The sequence below is a fragment of the Nerophis lumbriciformis genome, linkage group LG21, assembly GCF_033978685.3.
Source record: "Nerophis lumbriciformis linkage group LG21, RoL_Nlum_v2.1, whole genome shotgun sequence".
Classification (NCBI taxonomy): domain Eukaryota; kingdom Metazoa; phylum Chordata; class Actinopteri; order Syngnathiformes; family Syngnathidae; genus Nerophis; species Nerophis lumbriciformis.
In genome coordinates, this window is record NC_084568.2 from 9054453 (window position 1) to 9080746 (window position 26294).

The window sequence follows — 26294 nt, forward strand, 5'->3', positions numbered from 1 at the left end:
AGTAACAAACGTGTCTGCACGAGCTTAACTTAACCAGGTGTCTCCAAAAATACAATGACTATTCCACTTCAACTTAAAGACAGCATAATAACTATTCACCATGTAAATCTTAATTTAGGATGTTTTATCAAGTAAAACTATCTGTCCATGCAGCTGGTTAACTTAACTAGTTTTTAGTATTTTTTTGCTAAAATCGGGTATTTCTATCTCATATTTTGACAGCTTTTTTTTTGCAGTGTATCAAACAGTTACTGAAGATCCGGCTCCCAACAAAGAACCATACATCTCTAATGTAGTCCAATACAACAATAATAAAGAAAATGTCAGCTTAACTTTAACATATTTTTCTTATTGGGGTTGTAGTTTTCAGGAGTGCAACATTTTAACCTACCAGTAATGATATTAATGACAATTAAGTAGCTTTGTGTTTAGGTTTTGAAATGTTTAAAACAGACATAAAGAGGTATATATATACTTTTATTTCTGTATTTCTAGCTCAATTGTCTATATCAGGGGAGTCCAAAATACGGCCCCGTGGGCCAAATGCAGCCTCCCGACGTCTTCAGTTTGGCCCTCAAGATTTCATATGGACTGTTTTCGAATTAAATTTGGAAGTCTGATTGATGCCGCCATCTTGTGGGCAACTTGAGTAAATCGAGTTAATGACTATGAGTTGTGCGTTTGTCATGAAAACAGCACAGCATTTACTTATATGACCCCATCCAAACACCCTTCGCTAGTAATTTTTAGACATGTATCTCGAGAGAAACTTTCTCGTGCGCACGAGAACCTTTTTATAAAGTTATTAAAAAATTTAAAAAAAAATAATAATTTTTTGTTTTTTTATTTATTTTTTTAGACATGTAGATAGTTTCTCATGCGCACGAGATACATGTCTAAAAAAAAAAAGATGTATAATTTTTTTAAATAATTTTTTTATAACTAAATGAAAAGTTTCTTGTGCGCAAGAGATACATGTCTTAAAAAAATTTAAATTATTTTTAAAAAAGTCCCCCATGTCCCTTTAGAGGCTCCATATATATATATATATATATATATATATATATATATATATATATATATATATATATATATATATATATATATTAGGTTTTTTTTTACATGCATATATATATATACATACATACATACATATATACGTATATATGTGCATGTGTATGTATATATATATATGCATGTAAAAAAAACTAATATATATATATTAGGTTTTTTTATGTGTATATATATATATGCATGTAAAAAAAAACTAATATATATATATATATATATATATATATATATTAGGTTTTTTTTACATGCATATATATATATACACACATACATACATATATACGTATATATGTGCATGTGTATGTATATATATGTAAATATATTTATATTATATATATTATATACGTATACCTGTGTGCGTGCGTGTGTGTGTGTGTTTGTGTTCTTGTATTTCTACCCTTCTTGAGACGTCAACAAGGAAAAGTACCTTCCATATGAGGACCGCTGAACAAGTTAGAACCAAAATCATGGTCCCAATACGGAAAACCATTGCATCTAATAGAGAGCCAAATACTAGCGTCCGTGAACATTGCTCCAAAGTGAGGATATTTTTGTTGATTTAATGTGCATACAAAAGTAAACATTGACAGGTGCAAAGGCAGCGATATCTGATTAAAAAAAAAAAAAGACGTCAGCTAAAGAAGGACTTCCCTATTCATCCCACGAAAAAACCCGCCAGGTGAACGGCTGATTTTACGACTTCCGGTGCAGACGTAAGACAACCCGCGTCCCATATGTGACCACAGGATGAACAAAAACACTACGGTACTAAGACTATAGTGGCTATTAACAGTTAGCATCTACAGCTGGGTTGCCCAAAGTGCGGCACAGGGGCCATCTGTGGTCCGTGACTTAAATAGAGATCTCATTTGCACCCGTGGTGGTGAAATCGATCAACATGAGGGTGGTCCCAAAGAGGAGGGGTTTTTCAAATTGACTGTGTGTCTGTTTTAAAAGTGCTCCCCCTTTGGTCAACATATGAAATAACAAGTGTGTGTAAAAAATTGCAGGTGCTCCCCCTCTGGCCAACATATGTATTATGTGTATTACCACCTACTCAGTGGCTTAGTGGTTAGAGTGTCCGCCCTGAGGTCGGTAGGTTGTGAGTTCAAACCCCGGCCGAGTCATACCAAAGACTATAAAAATGGGACCTATTACCTCCCTGCTTGGCACTCAGCATCAAGGGTTGGAATTGGGGGTTAAATCACCAAAAATGATTCCCGGGCGCGCCACCGCTGCTGCCCACTGCTCCCCTCACCTCCCAGGGTGTGAACAAGGGGATGGGTCAAATGCAGAGGACAATTTTCGCCACACCTAGTGTGTGTGGGACAATCATTGGTACTTTAACTTAACTTTAAGTGTGTGTAAGAAATTGAAATGTGCCCCTTTTGGCCAAAATGTATTTAAAAAAAAATAAATAAAAAAAAAATAGAGAGAGAGAGAGAGAGAGAGAGAGAGATACTGTAATAACTTGAAATAAATGATGAAGTTTAAAAACCAATTACAAACAAAAAATTCTAAAAAAATAACTAAAAGCTTACCTTTTTTTATTTGCATAGTATGTAAATATAATTAATGTTGTAAATACAAATTTTTATATATCTAAAAACGGTGGTCCTAAAGAGGTATGCCTTTTTTGGAGGTCTCAAGAAGGTAAGAAATACGAGTGTGTGTGTGTGTGTGTGTGTGTGTGTGTGTGTGTGTGTGTGTGTGTGTGTGTGTGTGTGTGTGTGTGTGTGTGTGTGTGTGTGTGTGTGTGTGTGTGTGTGTGTGTGTGCAGTATATATAATGTAACATAATATATAATAGCAGGACATGAGGGGCCATGTTTCCAGCTGAGCTCCAAGTTGAGTGATACCTGATACCAAAAAGACACACACACACACACACACACACACACACACACACACACACACACACACACATCGGGATAACAAAACCACTTCCAAACATTCCATAGCTATCAGAGACCACATGTAAACAGTAGAATGCACAATGGCTTCATTCATTAGTTGTTGTTTCAGGGTCCTGCTAGTGAACACGCTCGTTATCAGTTGCAACGTATCAGGTTAAGCAGGTAGAGATGAAAGTATGCTCTCTGCGGTGCAAAAAAATAAATAAAAAGCCCTCTCTAACCACTGATGCCTCAGAACTTGTTGAACAGGGTGACATCTGTACTTGTGTTTGGGTACTTCTTAATAAAAAAAAAACAGCAAAGCAATACAATACATTGTCAATATCAGGATTATAATGCCCATTAAATACCCGTGTCTACATTGTGATGAAGGGATTAAGAGTAATAATTGTCATTATTATTAACACGGTGCCTGGGTGGCTACATTGTTGCATTTTAATCCTTTGTTTAATTGACCATCATAGAACTACAATTGTATTGTATTGCATTCAAAATAAAAAATCATTAAAAAAAAAAAGACCCCAAAACAACACAACAATGATTGATACAATAAAATAATAATACAAGAAATAACAACATAGTTATTTTTAGAACATATCTACAGTTTCACATGCCAACCTGTCCGAAAAGAAGTAGAGCTTACTTAATAGTACCACTTTCCAGTTTGGAAATAATTTCTAACGCAGTTGTTGTGATTAATTTGTTTTGAAAAAAAAGCTTGGATTTATATTCTATTACTCGTTTAATTAACTCAAGCCGCATGGAGTTCCCAGAACTTTAAATATGCGGACAGAGTTCCCGCGTGGCCGCTGCAATAGAGCCTACATGAGAGCGGTGCTGTGATGGAGCTTTGTTTACAAAAATAATTACATTTAACAAATGATAATAATGAAGGTTATGGCATGCATAAGAAGTGTTTATTACAACAATTTTAACTAAAACATGCTATAAAGTGTGTTTTTCCGAAAACTTGATTACACTAGGCGTTTCCCACCTTGGCCTTCAGTGATGTCCGACTTCAATGATTACCTCTCAAAATACCATCATTTATGTCACCACGTGACCATTGCTGGAGAAATACTATACAGAAACACATTTATGCACTACTCTGCATTGAACCACATCAACAGTGTGCAAAACGTGTTATTTTCTGGTGCATTTAAAAATCAATAATTGCATCAGCAATTAAAACATATCTTATGTGGTATGGTCAAATTTAAAATTGCAAAAAAAAACCATACTAAACGTGAAAAAATAAAGAAATAAAATATTTCAACTCACAATTTGTAGCACCCATTCGACGCCGTACAGCCCCTCGTAGTTGGTTGATTCGAGTGGAAATGGCGGGCATTTCCCCATTTCATCATCTCACAAGATGTATTAATAATAATAGATTTTATTTAAACAACCCCAAAGTGCTACAGTGTATTACAAAAAATAAAAATAAAAAGATAATAAAAAAATTAATAAAAATAAAAACTAGAACAGCCAAGTGGCTAAAACTAGTATCCATATGTAAAAAAAAAAAAAAAAAAGAGGCTTTTTTTAAAAAGAAGGGTTTTTAAGCCTTTTTTTAAAAGCATCCACAGTCTGTGGTGCCCTCAGGTGGTCAGGGAGAGCGTTCCACAGACTGGGAGCGGCGGAGCAGACAGCCCGGTCTCCCATTGTTCGTAGCTTTGTCCTCGGAGGTTAGAGGAGGTTAGCCTGTCCGGAGCGAAGGTGTCGTGTGGAGGATTTGGGGGTTGAGTAGTTCTTTGAGGTAGAGGGGGGTATTTCCATGGAGGCACTGGTGGGTTAATAGGGAGACTTTGAATTCAATCCTGAGTGGAACAGGAAGCCAGTGAAGGGATTTGAGAGTTGGTGTGATATGGTCATATTTCCGCACTCTCATGTAGTTTCTCTTTAAATATCCTTCTTGAAAATGGCCTTGCAAATATATTTCTGCCACCTAATCAACGTTTTGTTCTCCTTCTTTGTGGGTCAACACTTCCCGCTTCCTGCTAAAATGCAACCTTGTGTATGGATACTCACTTTGTGGGTATCCAATCACAGTCTCGTTAACACCAGGCTACCTAGATAGGCTACTGTCAACAACTTGTGATCTGATTGGCTATCGCAACTGTCTATCAACTGTATGTGTTCTCAAATTCATCCACTAACGGTCCCGGTGAGTATCCAATCAAAGGACGAGAAAACGTCACGTTCAACGTGAGGCCAGCGAGAAGGCCTTACTGACGACAACTCGTGATCTGATTGGCTATCGCAATTGTCTATCAACTGTATGTGTCCGTTCACTTAAAGTGCACGGACGCCCGCATTGTTGATTCTGGAAGGCCCCGGGCGGATTTGGTAAAGCACGGCGACATAAGCAAGCCGAATTCTGATTGGATACAAACTCTAACCTAAAAACAGCACTGGAAGGAGCATAATATGACATGAAGAGAGTATGAATGATTAATTGAACAAAATAATCGACAGCTGCAGCAAGTAAAATGTATGACTTTTTAAAACGCCGCTGTGTCCACGGACGTAGGGAGAAGTACAGAGCGCCAATAAACCTTGAAGGCACTGCCTTTGCGTGCCGACCCAATCACATAATATCTACGGCTTTTCACACACACATAAGTGAATGCAAGTCATATTTGGTCAACAGCCATACAAGTCACACTGAGGGTGGCCGTATAAACAACTTTAACACTGTTACAAATATGCGCCACACTGTGAACCCACACCAAACAAGAATGACAAACACATTTCGGGAGAACATCCGCACCGTAGCACAACATAAACACAACAGAACAAATACCCAGAACCCCTTGCAGCACTAACTCTTCCGGGACGCTACATTATAAACCCCCCGCTCCCTCCACCCCCACCTCAACTCCAACACCCCCGAACCCCGCCCACCTCAACCTCCTCATGCTCTCTCAGGGAGAGTATGTCCCAAATTCCAAGCTGCTGTTTTGAGGCATGTTAAAAAAATAAAAAATAAATGCACTTTGTGACTTCAATAATAAATATGGCAGTGCCATGTTGGCATTTTTTTTCCCATAACTTGAGTTGATTTATTTTGGAAAACCTTGTTACATTGTTTAATGCATCCAGCGGGGCATCACAACAAAATTAGGCATGATAATGTGTTCATTCCACGACTGTATATATCGGTATCGGTTGATATCGGAATCGGTAATTAAGAGTTGGACAATATCGGGATATCGGCAAAAAAGCCATTATCGGACATCTCTACCGTCAACATAGATGAATGAATCGTGATTCATCCATAGCAACCCTGTGATTAATCTGATAAAAACATGACTTTTAATACATGTATATGTTTTGTCTATAGCTCACCAAAGAAAAGGAACATGGCAAGCTCAACCCTCGACCCGGAAAGGTGAGTCTTCAGACCAAACACAGTGTTTGTCCGCACCAGTGTTGTCCCGATACCAATATTTTGGTACCAGTACTTTAATTATTTTGATACTCTTCGGTAGTTTTCGATACTTTTCTAAATAAAGGGCACCACAAAAAATGGCATGATTGGCTTTATTTTAACAAAAAATCTTAGGGTACATTAAACATATGTTTCTTATTGTAAGTGTGTCCTTGAATAAAATAGTGAACATACAAGAAAACTTGTCTTTTATTAGTAAATAAACAAACAAAGGCTCCTAATTTACGTATGCAGTAACATATTGTGTCATTTATCATGCTATTATTTTGTCAACATTATTAAGGACAAGCTGTAAAAATTGAATATAAGTCTACTTGTTCATTTACTGTTAATATCTGCTTATTTTCCATTTTAACATGTTCTATCTACACTTCTGTTAAAAAATTTAATAATCACTTATTTTTCTGTCGTTTGATACTTTACATTAGTCTTGGATGATACCACAAATTTAGGTATCGATTTGATACCAAGTAGCTACAGGATCCTACATTGGTCATAATTTAAGTACTCGTGTCCAGGGACGTATTTCCTGAGTTTATGAATATAATATGATTTTTTTTTTTTTTAAAGAAAAAAGATTTTGTGATAATAAGTAAACAATAATATTATTGTCTAGACACGCTCTTGTACTTGGTATCGTTACAGTGGATGTCAGGTGTAGATCCACCCATGGCATTTGTTTACATTGTGATACCGGTGAGCTATTGTATCCGAGGATTAGTGATTTAGAAAAAGCTAATACACTGCCAATTGCGGATGCATGTTAGCCGCTAGCTAGCTAGCCATGTCTTAAAGCACCTCTTCCTGAAGATGTTTCAGTGTTATAAATTCACCTTTATCGTTTTTAAGCCAAAAATGCATCCATTCTCCCTTTTCTGTCTACACACTGTGTCTGCTTGCAAGTACTCTGTGATTGTGCACTGCCGAACATGCTCCTCTGCTCGTAAAACCAGCAATGTTACCATGTGATGACGACGCGCCAACATGCCTGTAAAGAAATAAAAAAATATGGCGAATCGGTAATTTTCAAACACAGTATAGTACCGTTTTTGATTCATTAGTACCGCGATACTATACTAGTACCGGTATACCGTACAACTCTAAACTACATATAATAAATACATGTTAATCTAATGAAGTTGTGCCAGACACCACAAAATATAAACACACTTTTTCCAGAATTGTTAGTTTTACATGCGTACAAAAATGCAAATAAACATAAAGCTGACAAATTAAATTGTTAAATTAATATGTAACATCAGTTTTGCCTTCTATGAAAACTTTTGCGGGTAAAAACGGTGATGAGCCGAGAGAGCGATAGGGATAGAAAAGCCACGCAAACGCCACATTAAATGTTGTTTTTCACTTTCTTTATCAAAGTGCTCTCACTCGCAATTTTTTTTGGCCCCGGGTGGCGTTTTTTTTTTTTTGCAGCAGCACAGAATATGATTCCTCAATGCATGGAATTGTTTGTTTAGGCCCTCGATACGCAGGCAAACAGATAACTTGTCTACTTATAACAACTAAGATGATATAGGAAAACCGGGGCAAACTTTTGGCAATGTTTCCTCCACCGAAAACCGAATCACACCAAAAGTTGCACCATATCAAGATACATTATATTGTGTGCCCCCTGGTAGGTTACATCCGACAGTAGGGTTGTACGGTATACCGGTACTAGTATAGTATCGCGGTACTAATGAATCAAATACGGTACTATACTATACTTGTTTTTTACAGGCATGATGGCGTGTCGTCGTCACGTCGTGTCATTGCTGGTTTTACGAGCAGAGGAGTATGTTCGGCAGCGCACAATCACAGAGTACTTGCAAGCAGACACAGTGTGTAGACAGAAAAGGGAGAACGGACGCATTTTGGCTTAAAAACTAACGATAAAGGTGAAGTTATAACACTGAAACGCCCTCAGGAAGAGGTGCTTTAAGACATGGCTAACGTCCATCCGCAGTGTTTTAGCTACATTTAAATCACTAATCCTGGTCTCCATGGCGACAAATAAAGTAAGTTTCTTCCAAGTATCATCCCTGCAGGACGAGGAATAGCTAAACATGCTTCACTACACACCGTAGCTCACCGGCGTCAAAATGTAAACAAATGCCATGGGTGGATCCACACCTGACATCCACTGTAATGATACCAAGTACAAGAGCGTATCTAGTCGATACTACTATGATTACATCAATATTTCATATTCATATTATATTCACAAACTCAGGAAATACATCCCACATGAGAACTTAAAAATGACTGATGTATGATCCTGTAACTACTTGGTATCGATTTGATACCTACATTTGTGGTATCGTCCAAAACTAATGTAAAGCATCAAACATCAGAAGAATAAGTGATTATTACATTTTAACAGAAGTGTAGATAGAACATGTTGAAACAGAACGTAAGCAGATATTAAATGAACGAGTAGATTAATAATAATTTTTTACAGCTTGTCCTTTATAATGTTGACAAAATAATAGGTAGATAAATGACACAATATGTTACTGCATATGTCCGCAGCTAAATTAGGAGTCTTTGTTTGTTTACTTACTACTAAAAGACAAGTTGTCTTGTATGTTCACTATTTTATTTAAGGACAAACTTGCAATAAGAAACATATGTTTAATGTACCCTAAGATTTTTTTGTTAAAAACAAGGCAATAATGCCATTTTTTGTGGTGCCCTTTATTTAGGAAAGTATCGAAAAGCATCGAAATACATTTTGGTACCGGTACCAAAATATTGGTATCGAGACAACTCTATCCGACAGTAATCCCGAAATATCCTACGTGTTTGTACATTTTGTGATCTGGTCATGCAAAATAGTCATTCTTATTTCTGTGCATCACCTGTACAGCTGTATATTTTCGACCGGCCTGGCTTGTGTGGCCAGAGGATCGAGCTGCATAGCGATGTTGTCGACGCTACATCTTGGGACCTGCAGGAGACCATCTCTATCAGGGTGGTCAGAGGAGGGTGAGTGCTTCCAAAGAATTCATACAAAAAAAAAAAAAAAAAAAGACCTATTTCTCTAAGGCAATCATTTCCAAAATATATTTTGATTCAAATGTGCATATCCGTATTGGAGTCACTTTATTATACAAACCCCAAAACCAGTGAAGTTGGCACGTTGTGTAAATGGTAAATAAAAACAGAATACAATGATTTGCAAAACCTTTTCAACTTATATTCAATTGAACAGACTGCAAAGACAAGATATTTAATATTTGAACTGAGAAACATTTTTTTTTTTTAGCAAATGATCATTAACTTAGAATTTAATGGCAGCAACACATTGCAAAAAAGTTGTCACAGGGGCATTTTTACCACTGTGTTACATGGCCTTTTCTTTTAACAACACTCAGTAAACGTTTGGGAACTGAGGAGACACATTTTTGAAGCTTTTCAGGTGGAATTCTTGTTTCTGGGTGTTGTTGATAAATGGCTTTTGCTTTGTATAGTAGAGTTTTAACTTGAATTTATTGGCAGCAACACATTGCAAAAAAGTTGTCACAGGGGCATTTTTACCACTGTGTTACATGGCCTTTCCTTTTAACAAGACTCAGTAAATGTTTGGGAACTGAGGAGACCAATTTTTGAAGCTTTTCAGGTGGAATTCTTGTTTCTGGGTGTTGTTGATAAATGGCTTTTGCTTTGCATAGTAGAGTTTTCACTTGAATTTAATGGCAGCAACACATTGCAAAAAAGTTGTCACAGGAGCATTTTTACCACTGTGTTACATGGCCTTTCCTTTTAACAACACTCAGTAAACTTTTGGGAACTGAGGAGACCAATTTTTGAAGCTTTTCAGGTGGAATTCTTGTTTCTGGGTGTTGTTGATGAATGGCTTTTGCTTTGCATAGTAGAGTTTTAACTTGAATTTAATGGCAGCAACACATTGCAAAAAAGTTGTCACAGGGGCATTTTTACCACTGTGTTACATGGCCTTTCCCTTTTAACAACACTCAGTAAACGTTTGGGAACTGAGGAGACCAATTTTTGAAGCTTTTCAGGTGGAATTCTTGTTTCTGGGTGTTGTTGATAAATGGCTTTTGCTTTGCATAGTAGAGTTTTAACTTGAATTTAATGGCAGCAACACATTGCAAAAAAGTTGTCACAGGGGCATTTTTACCACTGTGTTACATAGCCTTTCCTTTTAACAACACTCAGTAAATGTTTGGGAACTGAGGAGACCAATTTTTGAAGCTTTTCAGGTGGAATTCTTGTTTCTGGGTGTTGTTGATAAATGGCTTTTGCTTTGCATAGTAGAGTTTTAACTTGAATTTAATGGCAGCAACACATTGCAAAAAAGTTGTCACAGGGGCATTTTTACCACTGTGTTACATGGCCTTTTCTTTTAACAACACTCTGTAAACGTTTGGGAACTGAGACCAATTTTTGAAGCTTTTCAGGTGGAATTCTTGTTTCTGGGTGTTGTTGATAAATGGCTTTTGCTTTGTACAGTAGAGTTTTAACTTGAATTTAATGGCAGCAACACATTGCAAAAAAGTTGTCACAGGGTTTTTTTTACCACTGTGTTACATGGCCTTTCCTTTTAACAAGACTCAGTAAACGTTTGGGAACTGAGGAGACCAATTTTTGAAGCTTTTCAGGTGGAATTCTTGTTTCTGGGTGTTGTTGATAAATGGCCTTTGCTTTGCATAGTAGAGTTTTAAATTGACTTTAATGGCAGCAACACATTGCAAAAAAGTTGTCACAGGGGCATTTTTACCACTGTGTTACATGGCCTTTTCTTTTAACAACACTCAGGAAACGTTTGGGAACTGAGGAGACCAATTTTTGAAGCTTTTCAGGTGGAATTCTTGTTTCTGGGTGTTGTTGATAAATGGCTTTTGCTTTGCATAGTAGAGTTTTACCTGGAATTTAATGGCAGCAACACATTGCAAAAAAGTTGTCACAGGTTTTTTTTTACCACTGTGTTACATGGCCTTTCCTTTTAACAAGACTCAGTAAACGTTTGGGAACTGAGGAGACCAATTTTTGAAGCTTTTCAGGTGGAATTCTTGTTTCTGGGTGTTGTTGATAAATGGCCTTTGCTTTGCATAGTAGAGTTTTAAATTGACTTTAATGGCAGCAACACATTGCAAAAAAGTTGTCACAGGGGCATTTTTACCACTGTGTTACATGGCCTTTTCTTTTAACAACACTCAGGAAACGTTTGGGAACTGAGGAGACCAATTTTTGAAGCTTTTCAGGTGGAATTCTTGTTTCTGGGTGTTGTTGATAAATGGCTTTTGCTTTGCATAGTAGAGTTTTACCTGGAATTTAATGGCAGCAACACATTGCAAAAAAGTTGTCACAGGGGCATTTTTACCACTGTGTTACATGGCCTTTTCTTTTAACAACACTCAGTAAACATTTGGGAACTGAGGAGACCAATTTTTTAAGCTTTTCAGGTGGAATTCTTGTTTCTGGGTGTTGTTGATAAATGGCTTTTGCTTTGCATAGTAGAGTTTTAACTTGAATTTAATGGCAGCAACACATTGCAAAAAAGTTGTCACAGGGGCATTTTTACCACTGTGTTACATGGCCTTTTCTTTTAACAACACTCAGTAAACGTTTGGGAACTGAGACCAATTTTTGAAGCTTTTCAGGTGGAATTCTTGTTTCTGGGTGTTGTTGATAAATAGCCTTTGCTTTGCATAGTAGAGTTTTAACTTGAATTTAATGGCAGCAACACATTGCAAAAAAGTTGTCACAGGGGCATTTTTACCACTGTGTTACATGGCCTTACCTTTTAACAACACTCAGTAAACGTTTGGGAACTGAGGAGACCAATTTTTGAAGCTTTTCAGGTGGAATTCTTGTTTCTGGGTGTTGTTGATAAATGGCTTTTGCTTTGCATAGTAGAGTTTTAACTTGAATTTAATGGCAGCAACACATTGCAAAAAAGTTGTCACAGGGGCATTTTTACCACTGTGTTACATGGCCTTTTCTTTTAACAACACTCAGTAAACGTTTGGAAACTGAGGAGACCAATTTTTGAAGCTTTTCAGGTGGAATTCTTGTTTCTGGGTGTTGTTGATAAATGGCTTTTGCTTTGCATAGTAGAGTTTTAACTTGAATTTAATGGCAGCAACACATTGCAAAAAAGTTGTCACAGGGGCATTTTTACCACTGTGTTACATGGCCTTTTCTTTTAACAAAACTCAGTAAACATTTGGGAACTGAGGAGACCAATTTTTTAAGCTTTTCAGGTGGAATTCTTGTTTCTGGGTGTTGTTGATAAATGGCTTTTGCTTTGCATAGTAGAGTTTTAACTTGAATTTAATGGCAGCAACACATTGCAAAAAAGTTGTCACAGGGGCATTTTTACCACTGTGTTACATGGCCTTTTCTTTTAACAACACTCAGTAAACGTTTGGGAACTGAGACCAATTTTTGAAGCTTTTCAGGTGGAATTCTTGTTTCTGGGTGTTGTTGATAAATAGCCTTTGCTTTGCATAGTAGAGTTTTAACTTGAATTTAATGGCAGCAACACATTGCAAAAAAGTTGTCACAGGGGCATTTTTACCACTGTGTTACATGGCCTTACCTTTTAACAACACTCAGTAAACGTTTGGGAACTGAGGAGACCAATTTTTGAAGCTTTTCAGGTGGAATTCTTGTTTCTGGGTGTTGTTGATAAATGGCTTTTGCTTTGCATAGTAGAGTTTTAACTTGAATTTACTGGCAGCAACACATTGCAAAAAAGTTGTCACAGGGGCATTTTTACCACTGTGTTACATGGCCTTTTCTTTTAACAACACTCAGTAAACGTTTGGGAACTGAGGAGACCAATTTTTGAAGCTTTTAGGTGGAATTCTTGTTTCTGGGTGTTGTTGATAAATGGCTTTTGCTTTGCATAGTAGAGTTTTAACTTGAATTTAATGGCAGCAACACATTGCAAAAAAGTTGTCACAGGGGCATTTTTACCACTGTGTTACATGGCCTTTTCTTTTAACAAAACTCAGTAAACATTTGGGAACTGAGGAGACCAATTTTTGAAGCTTTTCAGGTGGAATTCTTGTTTCTGGGTGTTGTTGATAAATGGCTTTTGCTTTGCATAGTAGAGTTTTAACTTGAATTTAATGGCAGCAACACATTGCAAAAAAGTTGTCACAGGGGCCTTTTTACCACTGTGTTACATGGCCTTTTCTTTTAACAACACTCAGTAAATGTTTGGGAACTGAGGAGACCAATTTTTGAAGCTTTTCAGGTGGAATTCTTGTTTCTGGGTGTTGTTGATAAATGGCTTTTGCTTTGTACAGTAGAGTTTTAACTTGAATTTAATGGCAGCAACACATTGCAAAAAAGTTGTCACAGGGGCATTTTTACCACTGTGTTACATGGCCTTTTCTTTTAACAACACTCAGTAAACGTTTGGGAACTGAGGAGACCAATTTTTGAAGCTTTTCAGGTGGAATTCTTGTTTCTGGGTGTTGTTGATAAATGGCTTTTGCTTTGCATAGTAGAGTTTTAACTTGAATTTAATGGCAGCAACACATTGCAAAAAAGTTGTCACAGGGGCATTTTTACCACTGTGTTACATGGCATTTTCTTTTAACAACACTCAGTAAACGTTTGGGAACTGAGGAGACCCATTTTTGAAGCTTTTCAGGTGGAATTCTTGTTTCTGGGTGTTGTTGATAAATGGCTTTTGCTTTGCATAGTAGAGTTTTAACTTGAATTTAATGGCAGCAACACATTGCAAAAAAGTTGTCACAGAGGCATTTTTACCACTGTGTTACATGGCCTTTCCTTATAACAACACTCAGTAAACATTTGGGAACTGAGGAGACCCATTTTTGAAGCTTTTCAGGTGGAATTCTTGTTTCTGGGTGTTGTTGATAAATGGCTTTTGCTTTGCATAGTAGAGTTTTAACTTGAGTTTAATGGCAGCAACACATTGCAAAAAAGTTGTCACAGGGGCATTTTTACCACTGTGTTACATGGCCTTTTCTTTTAACAACACTCAGTAAACGTTTGGGAACAGAGGAGACCAATTTTTGAAGCTTTTCAGGTGGAATTCTTGTTTCTGGGTGTTGTTGATAAATGGCTTTTGCTTTGTATAGTAAAGTTTTAACTTGAATTTAATGGCAGCAACACATTGCAAAAAAGTTGTCACAGAGGCATTTTTACCACTGTGTTACATGGCCTTTCCTTATAACAACACTCAGTAAACGTTTGGGAACTGAGGAGACCCATTTTTGAAGCTTTTCAGGTGGAATTCTTGTTTCTGGGTGTTGTTGATAAATGGCTTTTGCTTTGCATAGTAGAGTTTTAACTTGAATTTAATGGCAGCAACACATTGCAAAAAAGTTGTCACAGTGGCATTTTTACCACTGTGTTACATGGCCTTTCCTTTTAACAACACTCAGTAAACGTTTGGGAACTGAGGAGACCAATTTTTGAAGCTTTTCAGGTGGAATTCATGTTTCTGGGTGTTGTTGATAAATGGCTTTCGCCTTGCATAGTAGAGTTTTAACTTGCACTTACAGATGTAGCGACAAACTGTAGTTACTGACAGCGGTTTTCTGAAGTGTTCCGGAGCCCATGTGGTGATATCCTTTACACACCGATGTCGCTTTTTGATGCAATATTATCGTAATATCATTGCTTACGTGAAGTGATTTCTCCAGATTCTCTGAACTTTTTGATGATATTACGGACCGTAGATGGTGAAATTCCGTAAATTCCTTGCAATAGCTGGTTGAGAAATGTTGTTCTTAAACTGTTCGACAATTTGCTCACGCATTTGTTGACAAAGTGGTGACCCTCGCCCCGTCCTTGTTTGTGAATGACTGAGCATTTCATGGAAGCTGCTTTTATACCCAATCATGGCACCCACCTGTTCCCAATTAGCCTGTTCACCTGTGGGATGTTCCAAATAAGTGTTCGATGAGCATTCCTCAACTTTCTCAGTCTTTTTTACCACTGCTGCCAGCTTTTTTGAAACATGTTGCAGGCATCAAATTTCAAATGAGCTAATATTTGCAAAAAATAACAAAGTTTTCCAGTTCGAACGTTAAGTATCTTGTCTTTGCAGTCTATTCAATTGAATTTAAGTTGAAAAGGATTTGCAAATCATTGTATTCTGTTTTTATTTACCATTTACACAACGTGACACAAAGCGTAAAAATAAAAGAAGCAGCCTCGAGTCCCGAAAATACGGTACCTGTGTGTTCAACTTGGATGTCACAAAATTCCATGCAAAGTCAAAGGCATTGGGTTTTTTTTATTTTCTTTCACAAACATTTGCATGTTTTGCAACTATTTGTGACTAATATCGGTTCAAATGTAAACAATACCCATCTCGAATAAACAATGTATAAAAGCAGATTACCGTATTTTTCGGAGTATAAGTCGCACCGGAGTATAAGGCGCACCTGCCGAAAATGCATAATAAAAAAGGAAAAAAAACATACAGGTAAAAGCCAGTAAATTAGAATATTTTGAAAAACTTGATTTATTTCAGTAATTGCATTCAAAAGGTGTAACTTGTACATTATATTTATTCATTGCACACAGACTGATGCATTCAAATGTTTATTTCATTTAATTTTGATGATTTGAAGTGGCAACAAATGAAAATCCAAAATTCCGTGTGTCACAAAATTAGAATATTACTTAAGGCTAATACAAAAAAGGTATTTTTAGAAATGTTGGCCAACTGAAAAGTATGAAAATGAAAAATATGAGCATGTACAATACTCAATACTTGGTTGGAGCTCCTTTTGCCTCAATTACTGCGTTAATGCGGCGTGGCATGGAGTCGATGAGTTTCTGGCACTGCTCAGGTGTTATGAGAGCCCAGGTTGCTCTGATAGTGGCCTTCAACTCTTCTGCATTTTTGGGTCTGGCATTCTGCATCTTCCTTTTCACAATACCCCACAGATTTTCTATGGGGCTAAGGTCAGGGGAGTTGGCGGGCCAATTTAGAACAGAAATACCATGGTCCGTAAACCAGGCACGGGTAGATTTTGCGCTGTGTGCAGGCGCCAAGTCCTGTTGGAACTTGAAATCTCCATCTCCATAGAGCAGGTCAGCAGCAGGAAGCATGAAGTGCTCTAAAACTTGCTGGTAGACGGCTGCGTTGACCCTGGATCTCAGGAAACAGAATGGACCGACACCAGCAGATGACATGGCACCCCAAACCATCACTGATGGTGGAAACTTTACACTAGACTTCAGGCAACGTGGATCCTGTGCCTCTCCTGTCTTCCTCCAGACTCTGGGACCTCGATTTCCAAAGGAAATGCAAAATTTGCATGGTTGGATTTTCATTTGTTGCCACTTCAAATCATCAAAATTAAATGAAATAAACATTTTTTAATTTTCTGTTCTAAATTGGCCCGCCAACTCCCCTGACCTTAGCCCCATAGAAAATCTGTGGGGTATTGTGAAAAGGAAGATGCAGAATGCCAGACCCAAAAACACAGAAGAGTTGAAGGCCACTATCAGAGCAACCTGGGCTCTCATAACACCTGAGCAGTGCCAGAAACTCATCGACTCCATGCCACGCCGCATTAACGCAGTAATTGAGGCAAAAGGAGCTCCAACCAAGTATTGAGTATTGTACATGCTCATATTTTTCATTTTCATACTTTTCAGTTGGCCAACATTTCTAAAAATCCCTTTTTTGTATTAGCCTTAAGTAATATTCTAATTTTGTGACACACGGAATTTTGGATTTTCATTTGTTGCCACTTCAAATCATCAAAATTAAATGAAATAAACATTTGAATGCATCAGTCTGTGTGCAATGAATAAATATAATGTACAAGTTACACCTTTTGAATGCAATTACTGAAATAAATCAAGTTTTTCAAAATATTCTAATTTACTGGCTTTTACCTGTATATAAGTCGCACTGGACCAAAGTATGAAAAAAACTGCGACTTATAGTCCGAAAAATACGGTAATCACGCAATTTGTTTGGTCTAGATATGCTCTTTTTAAAGCTCATTGCAATTATAATCAGATAAGTGAATATTTAAGTTGTTTCCTACTATTAGCTCCCATTTAAATCCTTTGGTTTTTGCCATAAAGCCTTTCTGTGTCCCAGGACTTATTTCCTGAGTTTGTAAACAACAACAAAAACGACTTTGTCATAATAAGACATATCAATCCGATCACTGTAGTATCGACCATATACTGATAGTATTGATCCGCCCACCTCTGTTTACATTTAAGAGCTTTAACTTAGTGGTTAGCAATCACTCACTGTATCTCCAAATTATTATTTTTAAACATTTAACATTGAAACTTTAGTCGCCAATATGAAAGTAGTCCAATTTTTGGAATCGGTGCTTTTGAGTGGTATTCGGGTGGGAAGGGTTTGTTTTTATAGCAGCCAGCACAAAAGGCGGACTGACACGGTAGCAGATTTCTGCAGAACAGTGATATCATATCAGATCATGGGTGTTTTTTTTACCCTTTGTTTTAATGTTTTGTCGCATTTTGCTTGATCGTAAAAGATGTCGATCGACGTTGTGGTCTGAGAAGTAAAAGATTAGCGGCGTTCATATGTTCTTTTTTTTTTTTTTTTTCCCTCTCTATTTTATTTACAAAAATCCCACAGAATATCAAACGGTCCAACAAAATAACAAATAATAATACAAGACACAATTCCAATTCCAAACCATTCCCAGCCCAGCAGGACTTCAAATAGCAAGCGACAGAGCAATTAAAAGGTTGCGTATAAAATCCAAAAAGGGTTAAACAAAAATGAATAACAACAATATCAATAATAATAAGAATACAATATAAAAGTCATTACAAATCATTATTATCACTCATTTCCGTTGCCATCCATACTTGCCAACCCTCCCGAATTTTCCGGGAGACTCCCGAAATTCAGTGCCTCTCCCGAAAACCTCCCGGGACAAATATTCTCCCGAAAATCTCCCGATTTTCAGCCGGAGCTGGAAGCCACGCCCCCTCCAGCTCCATGCAACCTGAGTGAGGACAGCCTTTTTTCATGACAGGAGGACAACAAGAACTAAATCATCCAGACTAGAGATAAATTGTATTACTATGTTTATCTTACCTAAAAATGAATATATTTATTAATTAAAAAAAAAAAAAAACTAAGTACATTTTTACTATATTTTGCTAAAAACATCAAAATTAATTGTATTTTTATTTGTATTTTTTCGTGACTCCTTATTACATCCAGCCATAGAATTATACATTAAAATAAACATATTTGAAATAATTGATTTTAAATTATCATAATAATTCATTTAAAATGACCATATTTAATTATTAAAATAATTGCTTGTTTATCAACAACTTTAGCATTTTATTCTTTACATTTTGAAACTCTCAGAAGCCAAGTTATGTTATATTCCTTAATATTTATTTATGCAAGTTTGAAGTATCAATTATCTAAACACAGTTTGTTTGCATATTTTCAGGATGTAGCTATCTATATATATATATATATATATATATATATATATATGTATGAAATACTTGACTTGGTGAATTCTAGCTGTCAATATACTCCTCCCCTCTTAACCACGCCCCCAACCACGCCCCCCACCTCCCGAAATCGGAGGTCTCAAGGTTGGCAAGTATGTTGCCATCAAACCATTAAAAATAAACAACAGTTTAGCAATGGCTTACACTTGCATGTGTTTTTAATATTCAGTGTTTTATTGGTCATAGTTAATATTCTAACTCCCACATTCTTTATTTTTATGTACATTCTGGGTGTCTTATTCAGTGAAAAACTGTGAAATTAAATTCCCCCTTTTTTTTTAAAGTTGCCCTGTCACAATTAGATTTTTTAGCATTTTATCAGACATTATTTTGTACGTTTTTGTATTAGTGTTCCTGAAAAAGAGACCCAAGCGCACATACAGCAGATTTTTTACAGTTAAAGTTTAATAATAAATATTTTAACAATAAAATACACGTAAAATAAACACACACTGGCCCCTCAGATGCGTTATTTTCTATCAATGTGGCCTCCGAGTCAAAATAATGGTGCTGCGGTGTGTAGTATAGCATGTTTAGCGATTCCTTGTCCTAAACATATTTTATTTGCCGCCATGGTGGCGAGGATTGCGAACTTAGAAATAATTTCAGTTTTAACATTTTAAAAATGAAATAGACCAAATATAATTATACAAAGATTACTATATAAAGTCACTGACTAAAAATAAGTATCGTATTTTCAGCGCACTTAAAATATTTTTTTTCCCCTCAAAACTCGACAGTGCGCCTTATAACCCGGTGCGCCTAATGTACGGAATCATTCTGGTTTTGCTAACCGACCTCGAAGCAATTTTATTGGGTTTGTGGTGTAATGATAAGTGTGACCAGTAGATGGCAGTCAAACATAAGAGATAATATGACTCAAGTAAACAACACCAACATTGTATATGTTCCATTGAAAATATAGAACATTACACACGGCGCTCAAAAATCTATTAAAATGTTTTAGTACGACTTTGGTAAGCTATGAAGCCGCACCGCTTGATGGATTGTACTGTGCTTCAACGTACGAGTGTGTATAAGGCGTTTTGTTATAAAAAAATGTTATACAAAAGCAACTTTTCTTACCTTCTGGTACCTGCTGATCTATATTTGGAATCTGCATAAGTCCTGAAAAATTGTGCGCGTCCGCCTTTGTAGTCCGTGCCGACACCTTAGCTGATAAGCTTCTTCTTTTTCTCTATCTTCTTGTTATGTGACATTCATCCTCCGCTGTTGCCATTTCTAATATAAAGTAGTGTAAAGTTCTTACTTATATCTGTCAGTAAACTCGCCATGAAAGCGCTAAAACATACCGGTGTAGTGAGTTTACATTATACACCCAAAGAACTTTAATTAATAGAGAGTTCCGGTCGGACGGTTTTTCACGGGACACATGTCCGGCGTTGTTGTTGTTTCCGGATGAGGAGATGCTGCTCCGTTATTGATTGAAGTAAAGTCTGAATGTCATTAAAACAGTTAGCGCCATCTTTTGACACTTCTTCCACTCCCGTCCTTGCACACTACACCGCTACAACAAAGATGACGCTGTCGAAGGTGAGCCACGTAAATAAGACCGCCCACAAAACGGCGCATCCTGAAGCGACTGTCAGAAAGCGGCTTGAAGATGATCTGTAAAACATCATCTATGAAACATTTTGACCAAAGAACTACCATTACATGTTATGTAGACCACAAGGAAGTGTTTTACATTTAGAAAAAAATAATAATAATATGACTCCTTTAATGCACCCTGTAATCTGGTGCGCCTTATATATGCAAAAAGATCGAAAATAGACCATTCATCGGCAGTGCGCCTTATAATCCGGTGCGCCCTATGGTCCGAAAAATATGCTAACTCGCCCTTAAAACTATGGAAATCTCTAAAAATAACGTTTTTAATCTTGGAAAGTGGCAAATAATTTGCAGTGTACCGCAGATAAGTTCAGCAAGGCCTTGTAGCCATTAATCAAAATATCTAATTTAATAATAAATCATTTGGCAGCACTAGGTTGCATAACACACTCTTACAAAAACATTTGAAGCAACACGAAACCAACTTTTTACCTCCGAATTCTAGTTGAAAAAGCCGAGCCGCGGTCTATATATAAACCGTGTCTGTGACCCTGATTGGCCTCTTTTCCTGTCCAGCTGGGTGTTGTACGAGAAGCGTAACTTTAAAGGGGAGAAGATCGCCCTGGATGAGGGGGACATAGAGCTCACGTGCCCCTTCAACCCCCCCGAGGAGGAGCAGGTGAATGGAGAGAAGCAGCAGAACGGGCAGCAAAAGGACGAACCCAGTGAGGAGCAGACGGAAGCGAAGCCGGCCAAGAAGTTCATCATTGGGTCTGTTCGAAGAGCTGTGAGGGTAAGTTGTTGTTTTTCCCACCTGTCCAGGTATGATTAGTTTAGTCGACAGTTAAAAGGCCTACTGAAATGTGATTTTCTTAATTCAAACGGGGATAGCAGGTCCATTCTGTGTGTCATACTTGATCATTTCGCGATATTGCCATATTTCTGCTGAAATTATTTAGTAGAGAACATCGACGATAAAGTTCGCAACTTTTGGTCGCTGATAAAAAAGCCTTGCCTGTACCGGAAGTAGCAGACGATATGCGCGTGACGTCACAGGTTGTGGAGCTCCTCACAACCGCACATTGTTTACAATCATGGCCACCAGCAGCGAGAGCGATTCGGACCGAGAAAGCGACGATTTCCCCCATTAATTTGAGCGAGGATGAAAGATTTGTGGATGAGGAAAGTGAGAGTGAAGGACTAGAGGGCAGTGGGAGCGATGCTGTGAGAGGCGGGTGGGACCTGATATTCAGCTGGGAATGACTAAAACAGTAAATAAACACAAGACATATATATACTCTATTAGCCACAACACAACCAGGCTTATATTTAATATGCCACAAATTAATCCCGCATAACAAACACCTCCCCCCACCCGCCAATACAACTCAAACACCTGCACAACACACTCAATCCCACAGTTCACCTTCCCAAAGTTCATACAGCACTTATATTTCCCCAAAGTCCCCAAAGTTACATACGTGACATGCACACAGCGGCACGCACGTACGGGCAAGCGATCAAATGTTTGGAAGCGTACTCACGGTACCGCGTCTGCGTATCCAACTCAAAGTCCTCCGGGTAAGAGTCTCTGTTGTCCCAGTTCTCCACAGGCCAATGGTAAAGCTTGACTGTCATCTTTCGGGAATGTAAACAATGAAACACCGGCTGTGTTATCCGGCACAACAGTCAGGGGGTGCATTCTACGGCGGAGGTGCGTTATCCGGCACAACACCTGCCGCAATACACCGCTTCCCACCTACAGCTTTCTTCTTTGCTGTCTCCATTGTTCATTGAACAAATTGCAAAAGATTCACCAACACAGACGTCCAGAATACTGTGGAATTTTGCGATGAAAACAGACGACTTAATAGCTGGCCACCATGCTGTCCCAAAATGTCCTCTACAATCCGTGACGTCACGCGCAGGCGTCATCATAACGAGACGTTTTCAGCAGTATATTCCGCGCGAAATTTAAAATTGCACTTTAGTAAGCTAACCCGGCCGTATTGGCATGTGTTGCAATGTTAAGATTTCATCATTGATATATAAACTATCAGACTGCGTGGTCGGTAGTAGTGGGTTTCAGTAGGCCTTTAACTGAAGGTTCAAATAATAGGCGATATCCGACTGATACCGCTCACTAGAAATGTTATCATCCATGAATAACGTTGTAACGGGTGCTTATTAACAATGCAACAAATATATAAATCAATGTTGTATAATTAATCATATAACATTGTTGACACATTTTAACCTATTTTAAGCATCTAGACCAGACCTGGGCAAAATACGGATGTTCTACCATCAATCAATCAATCAATCAATCAATGTTTATTTATACAGCCCTAAATCACGAGTGTCTCAAAGGGCTGCACAAGCCACAACGACATCCTCGGCTCAGATCCCACATCAGGGCAAGGAAAAACTCAACCCAGTGGGATGACAAAGAGAAACCTACTTCCAACATAAAGCATCATTTGAATTAACCTGCTGTTTTACCGATTTCCGATATGCCAGCCTCAGATTCATTGTTGGGCGATACTGATAGTCGACAGCAGACTGATACCTCTCGCTTGAAATGTTATGATCACTGAAAAATTTGACGACAAACAAAACCACATGCTAGCTATATGTGTTAAACATGCTTGTATTATGTTTAAACACCTTTAACTTATTAACTATATGTTAAACATGCTTGTATTATCTTAAAATACGTTTAACTTATTAATTATATGTGTTATGCATGCTTGTATTATGTTTAAACAGCTTTAACTTATTAACTATATGTGTTAAACATGATTGTATTATCATTAAACACCTTTAACTTATTAACAATATTAACTATTTGTGTTAAACATGCTTGCATTATCCTTAAACACATTTAACTTGTTAACAATATTAACTATGTGTTAAACATGCTTGTATTATATTTAAACACCTTTAACTTATTAACTTAATGTGTTAACATGCTTGTATTATCTTTAAACACCTTGAACTTATTAACTATATGTGTAAAACATGCTTGTATTATCTTTAAACACCTTTAACTAATTAACTATTTGTGTTAAACATGCTTGTATTATCTTTAAACACCTTTGAACTTATTAACTATATGTGTTAAACATGTTTGTATTATGTTTAAACACCTGGTACTTACTAACTATATGTGTTAAACATGCTTGTATTATCCTTAAACACCTTTAACTTGTTAACAATATTAACTATATGTGTTAAACATGCTTGCATTATCTTTAAACACCTTTAACTTATTAACTATGTGTTAAACATGCTTGTATTATCATTAAACACCTTTAACTTATTAACAATATTAATTATATGTGTTAAACATGCTTGTATTATCTTTAAACACCTTTACCATATTAACAATATTAACTATATGTGTTAAACATGCTTGTATTATCTTTAAACACTTTTAAATTACTAACAATATTAACTATATGTGTTAAACATGCTTGTATTATCATCATGTAACACAAATATAAATACATGTTGTTACACAACTATAAATAGATATGTAAAAAATCATTATATGTTTGTGGTTTTTAACCCTTTGTGTTAATGTTTCGCCGTATTTGTCGCATTTTGCTTGATGGTAAAAGATGCCGATCGACGATGTGGTCTGAGAAGTAAAAGATTAGCGGCGTTCATCCCCCTCTCATCCATATGTGAATTTTGTAAAATATCGTAATATTTGTGTATTCATTTAAAAAGATACACTCCCAACAAACTCAATTGTTCAACTTTCATTCAAAAGTGCATGTGCTGTTTTTTGTGATGATGGTGATTCAAACATGCAAAGTCAATAGAGGACCTTACTTTGGAATGCAGTGACACCTAGTGGTAAAGTTTCAAACTGCAGCCTACTCCACCGCATGAAGAGGCCCTTAAATGTATTGTACAATTTGAATTCTGTAAAAAGTAATTTGTGCTCTCATCAACTACCTGATTATTTATGATTATGATATGATTTTACCCATTAGTATTTTTGGAACATATATTTTCATATCCTAACTCTCTATCCATTACATCTAGCTATTCTATTTATAAAAACTCAAAGAGAAAAAAAAAACATGTACATTTTGTTGCCCTTTATTTTTCATGCATGTGTAATGACAATACATGTAATCATTATCAACCTTTACCGTATTTTTGTTTCTGGTATAGACGAAGCAGAAACAGCAAAGTGTGAAAAAAATATTGATTAGTTTTTGCCGAAACCGCACAATTGTCGTCTTCCCGCACACGAGCTCAGACCTACTTCGGCTAAGCCTTCTGGGTAATGTAGTACCGTATTTTTCGGACTATAAGTCGCAGTTTTTTTTCATAATGCGTCTTATATATGTTTTTTTCCTTCTTTATTATGCATTTTCGGCAGGTGCGACTTATACTCAGGTGCGACTTATACTCGGAAAAATACGGTATATAAACATTTAGCAACACACCAGCGTTTTACTAATGTTTTCCAATGTTGTAAAAATGTGTAGAATAAGTATTAAAATTACAACATTTCAGTCAACGAGGATTTGCGTCAGCCTGCAACACACATACCGTATTTTTCGGGGTATAAGTCGCACCGGAGTATAAGTCGCACCTGCCGAAAATGCATAATAAAAAAAGAAAAAAAACATATATAAGTCGCACTGGAGCCCGGCCAAACTATGAAAAAAAACTGCGACTTATAGTCCGAGAAATACGGTACTCATTTTGATAGTAGGCTAATATTGTTGTGATCCGCTGCCCGGAGCCTGTTCTGTTTGGTTTTTGGACTCCCTTAGTTCTGATCGGGTGCTGATTGGTTTCAGCTGCCTCTGATTAGTGTCTAGGACAGTGTTTTTCAACCACTGTGCCGCGGCACACTAGTGTGCCGATAGATACAGTCTGGTGTGCTGTGGGAGATTATCTAATTTCACCTATTTGGGTTAAAAATATTTTTTGCAAACCAGTAATTATAGTCTGCAAATGATGTGTTGTTGTTGAGGGTCGGTGCTGTCTAGAGCTCGGCAGAGTAACCGTGTAATACTCTTCCATATCAGTAGGTGGCAGCCGGTTGCTAATTGCTTTGTAGATGTCGGAAACAGCGGGAGGCAGCGTGCAGGTAAAAAGGTGTCTATTTATCTTATTATATTTTTCGAAGTTTTTTTCAAAATTTTACCCATCACGCAATATCCCTTAAAAAAGCTTCAAAGTGCCTGATTTTAACCATCGTAATATACACCCGTCCATTTTCCTGTGACGTCACATAGTGAAGCCAACACAAACAAACATGGCGGAAAGAACAGCAAGCTATAGCGACATTAACTCGGATTCAGACTCGGATTTCAGCGGCTTAAGCGATTCAACAGATTACGAATGTATTGAAACGGATGGTTGTAGTGTGGAGGCAGGTAGCGAAAACGAAATTGAAGAAGAAACTGAAGCTATTGAGCCATTTCGGTTTGAACCGTATGCAAGCGAAACCGACGAAAACGGCACGACAGCCAGCGACACGGGAGAAAGCGAGGACGAATTCGGCGATCGCCTTCTAACCAACGATTGGTATGTGTTTGTTTGGCATTAAAGGAAATTAACAACTATGAACTAGGTGTACAGCATATGAAATACATTTGGCAACAACATGCACTTTGAGAGTGCAGACAGCCCAATTTTCATCAATTAATATATTCTGTAGACATACCCTCATGTCAGCAGGCCAGGGAAGCTAGGGTCGATATTCTTCTCTTGATCATCTTCGGGACGGTGTGAGCCAAGACATCCAGG

The 26294-nt window shown here is 37.2% G+C and overlaps 1 protein-coding gene across 1 annotated transcript in view; it reads left to right on the forward strand.

Moving 5' to 3' along the window:
* The window catches only part of crybg2 (crystallin beta-gamma domain containing 2), a 173124-nt gene that overhangs the window by 120856 nt on the left and 25974 nt on the right, over window positions 1-26294 (forward strand). The window contains exons 8-10 of the mRNA XM_061983152.2: window positions 6333-6380; window positions 9310-9428; window positions 21090-21306. Of these exons, the coding sequence (XP_061839136.1) occupies window positions 6333-6380; window positions 9310-9428; window positions 21090-21306 (384 nt within the window). The remainder of the gene's footprint in view (window positions 1-6332; window positions 6381-9309; window positions 9429-21089; window positions 21307-26294) is intronic.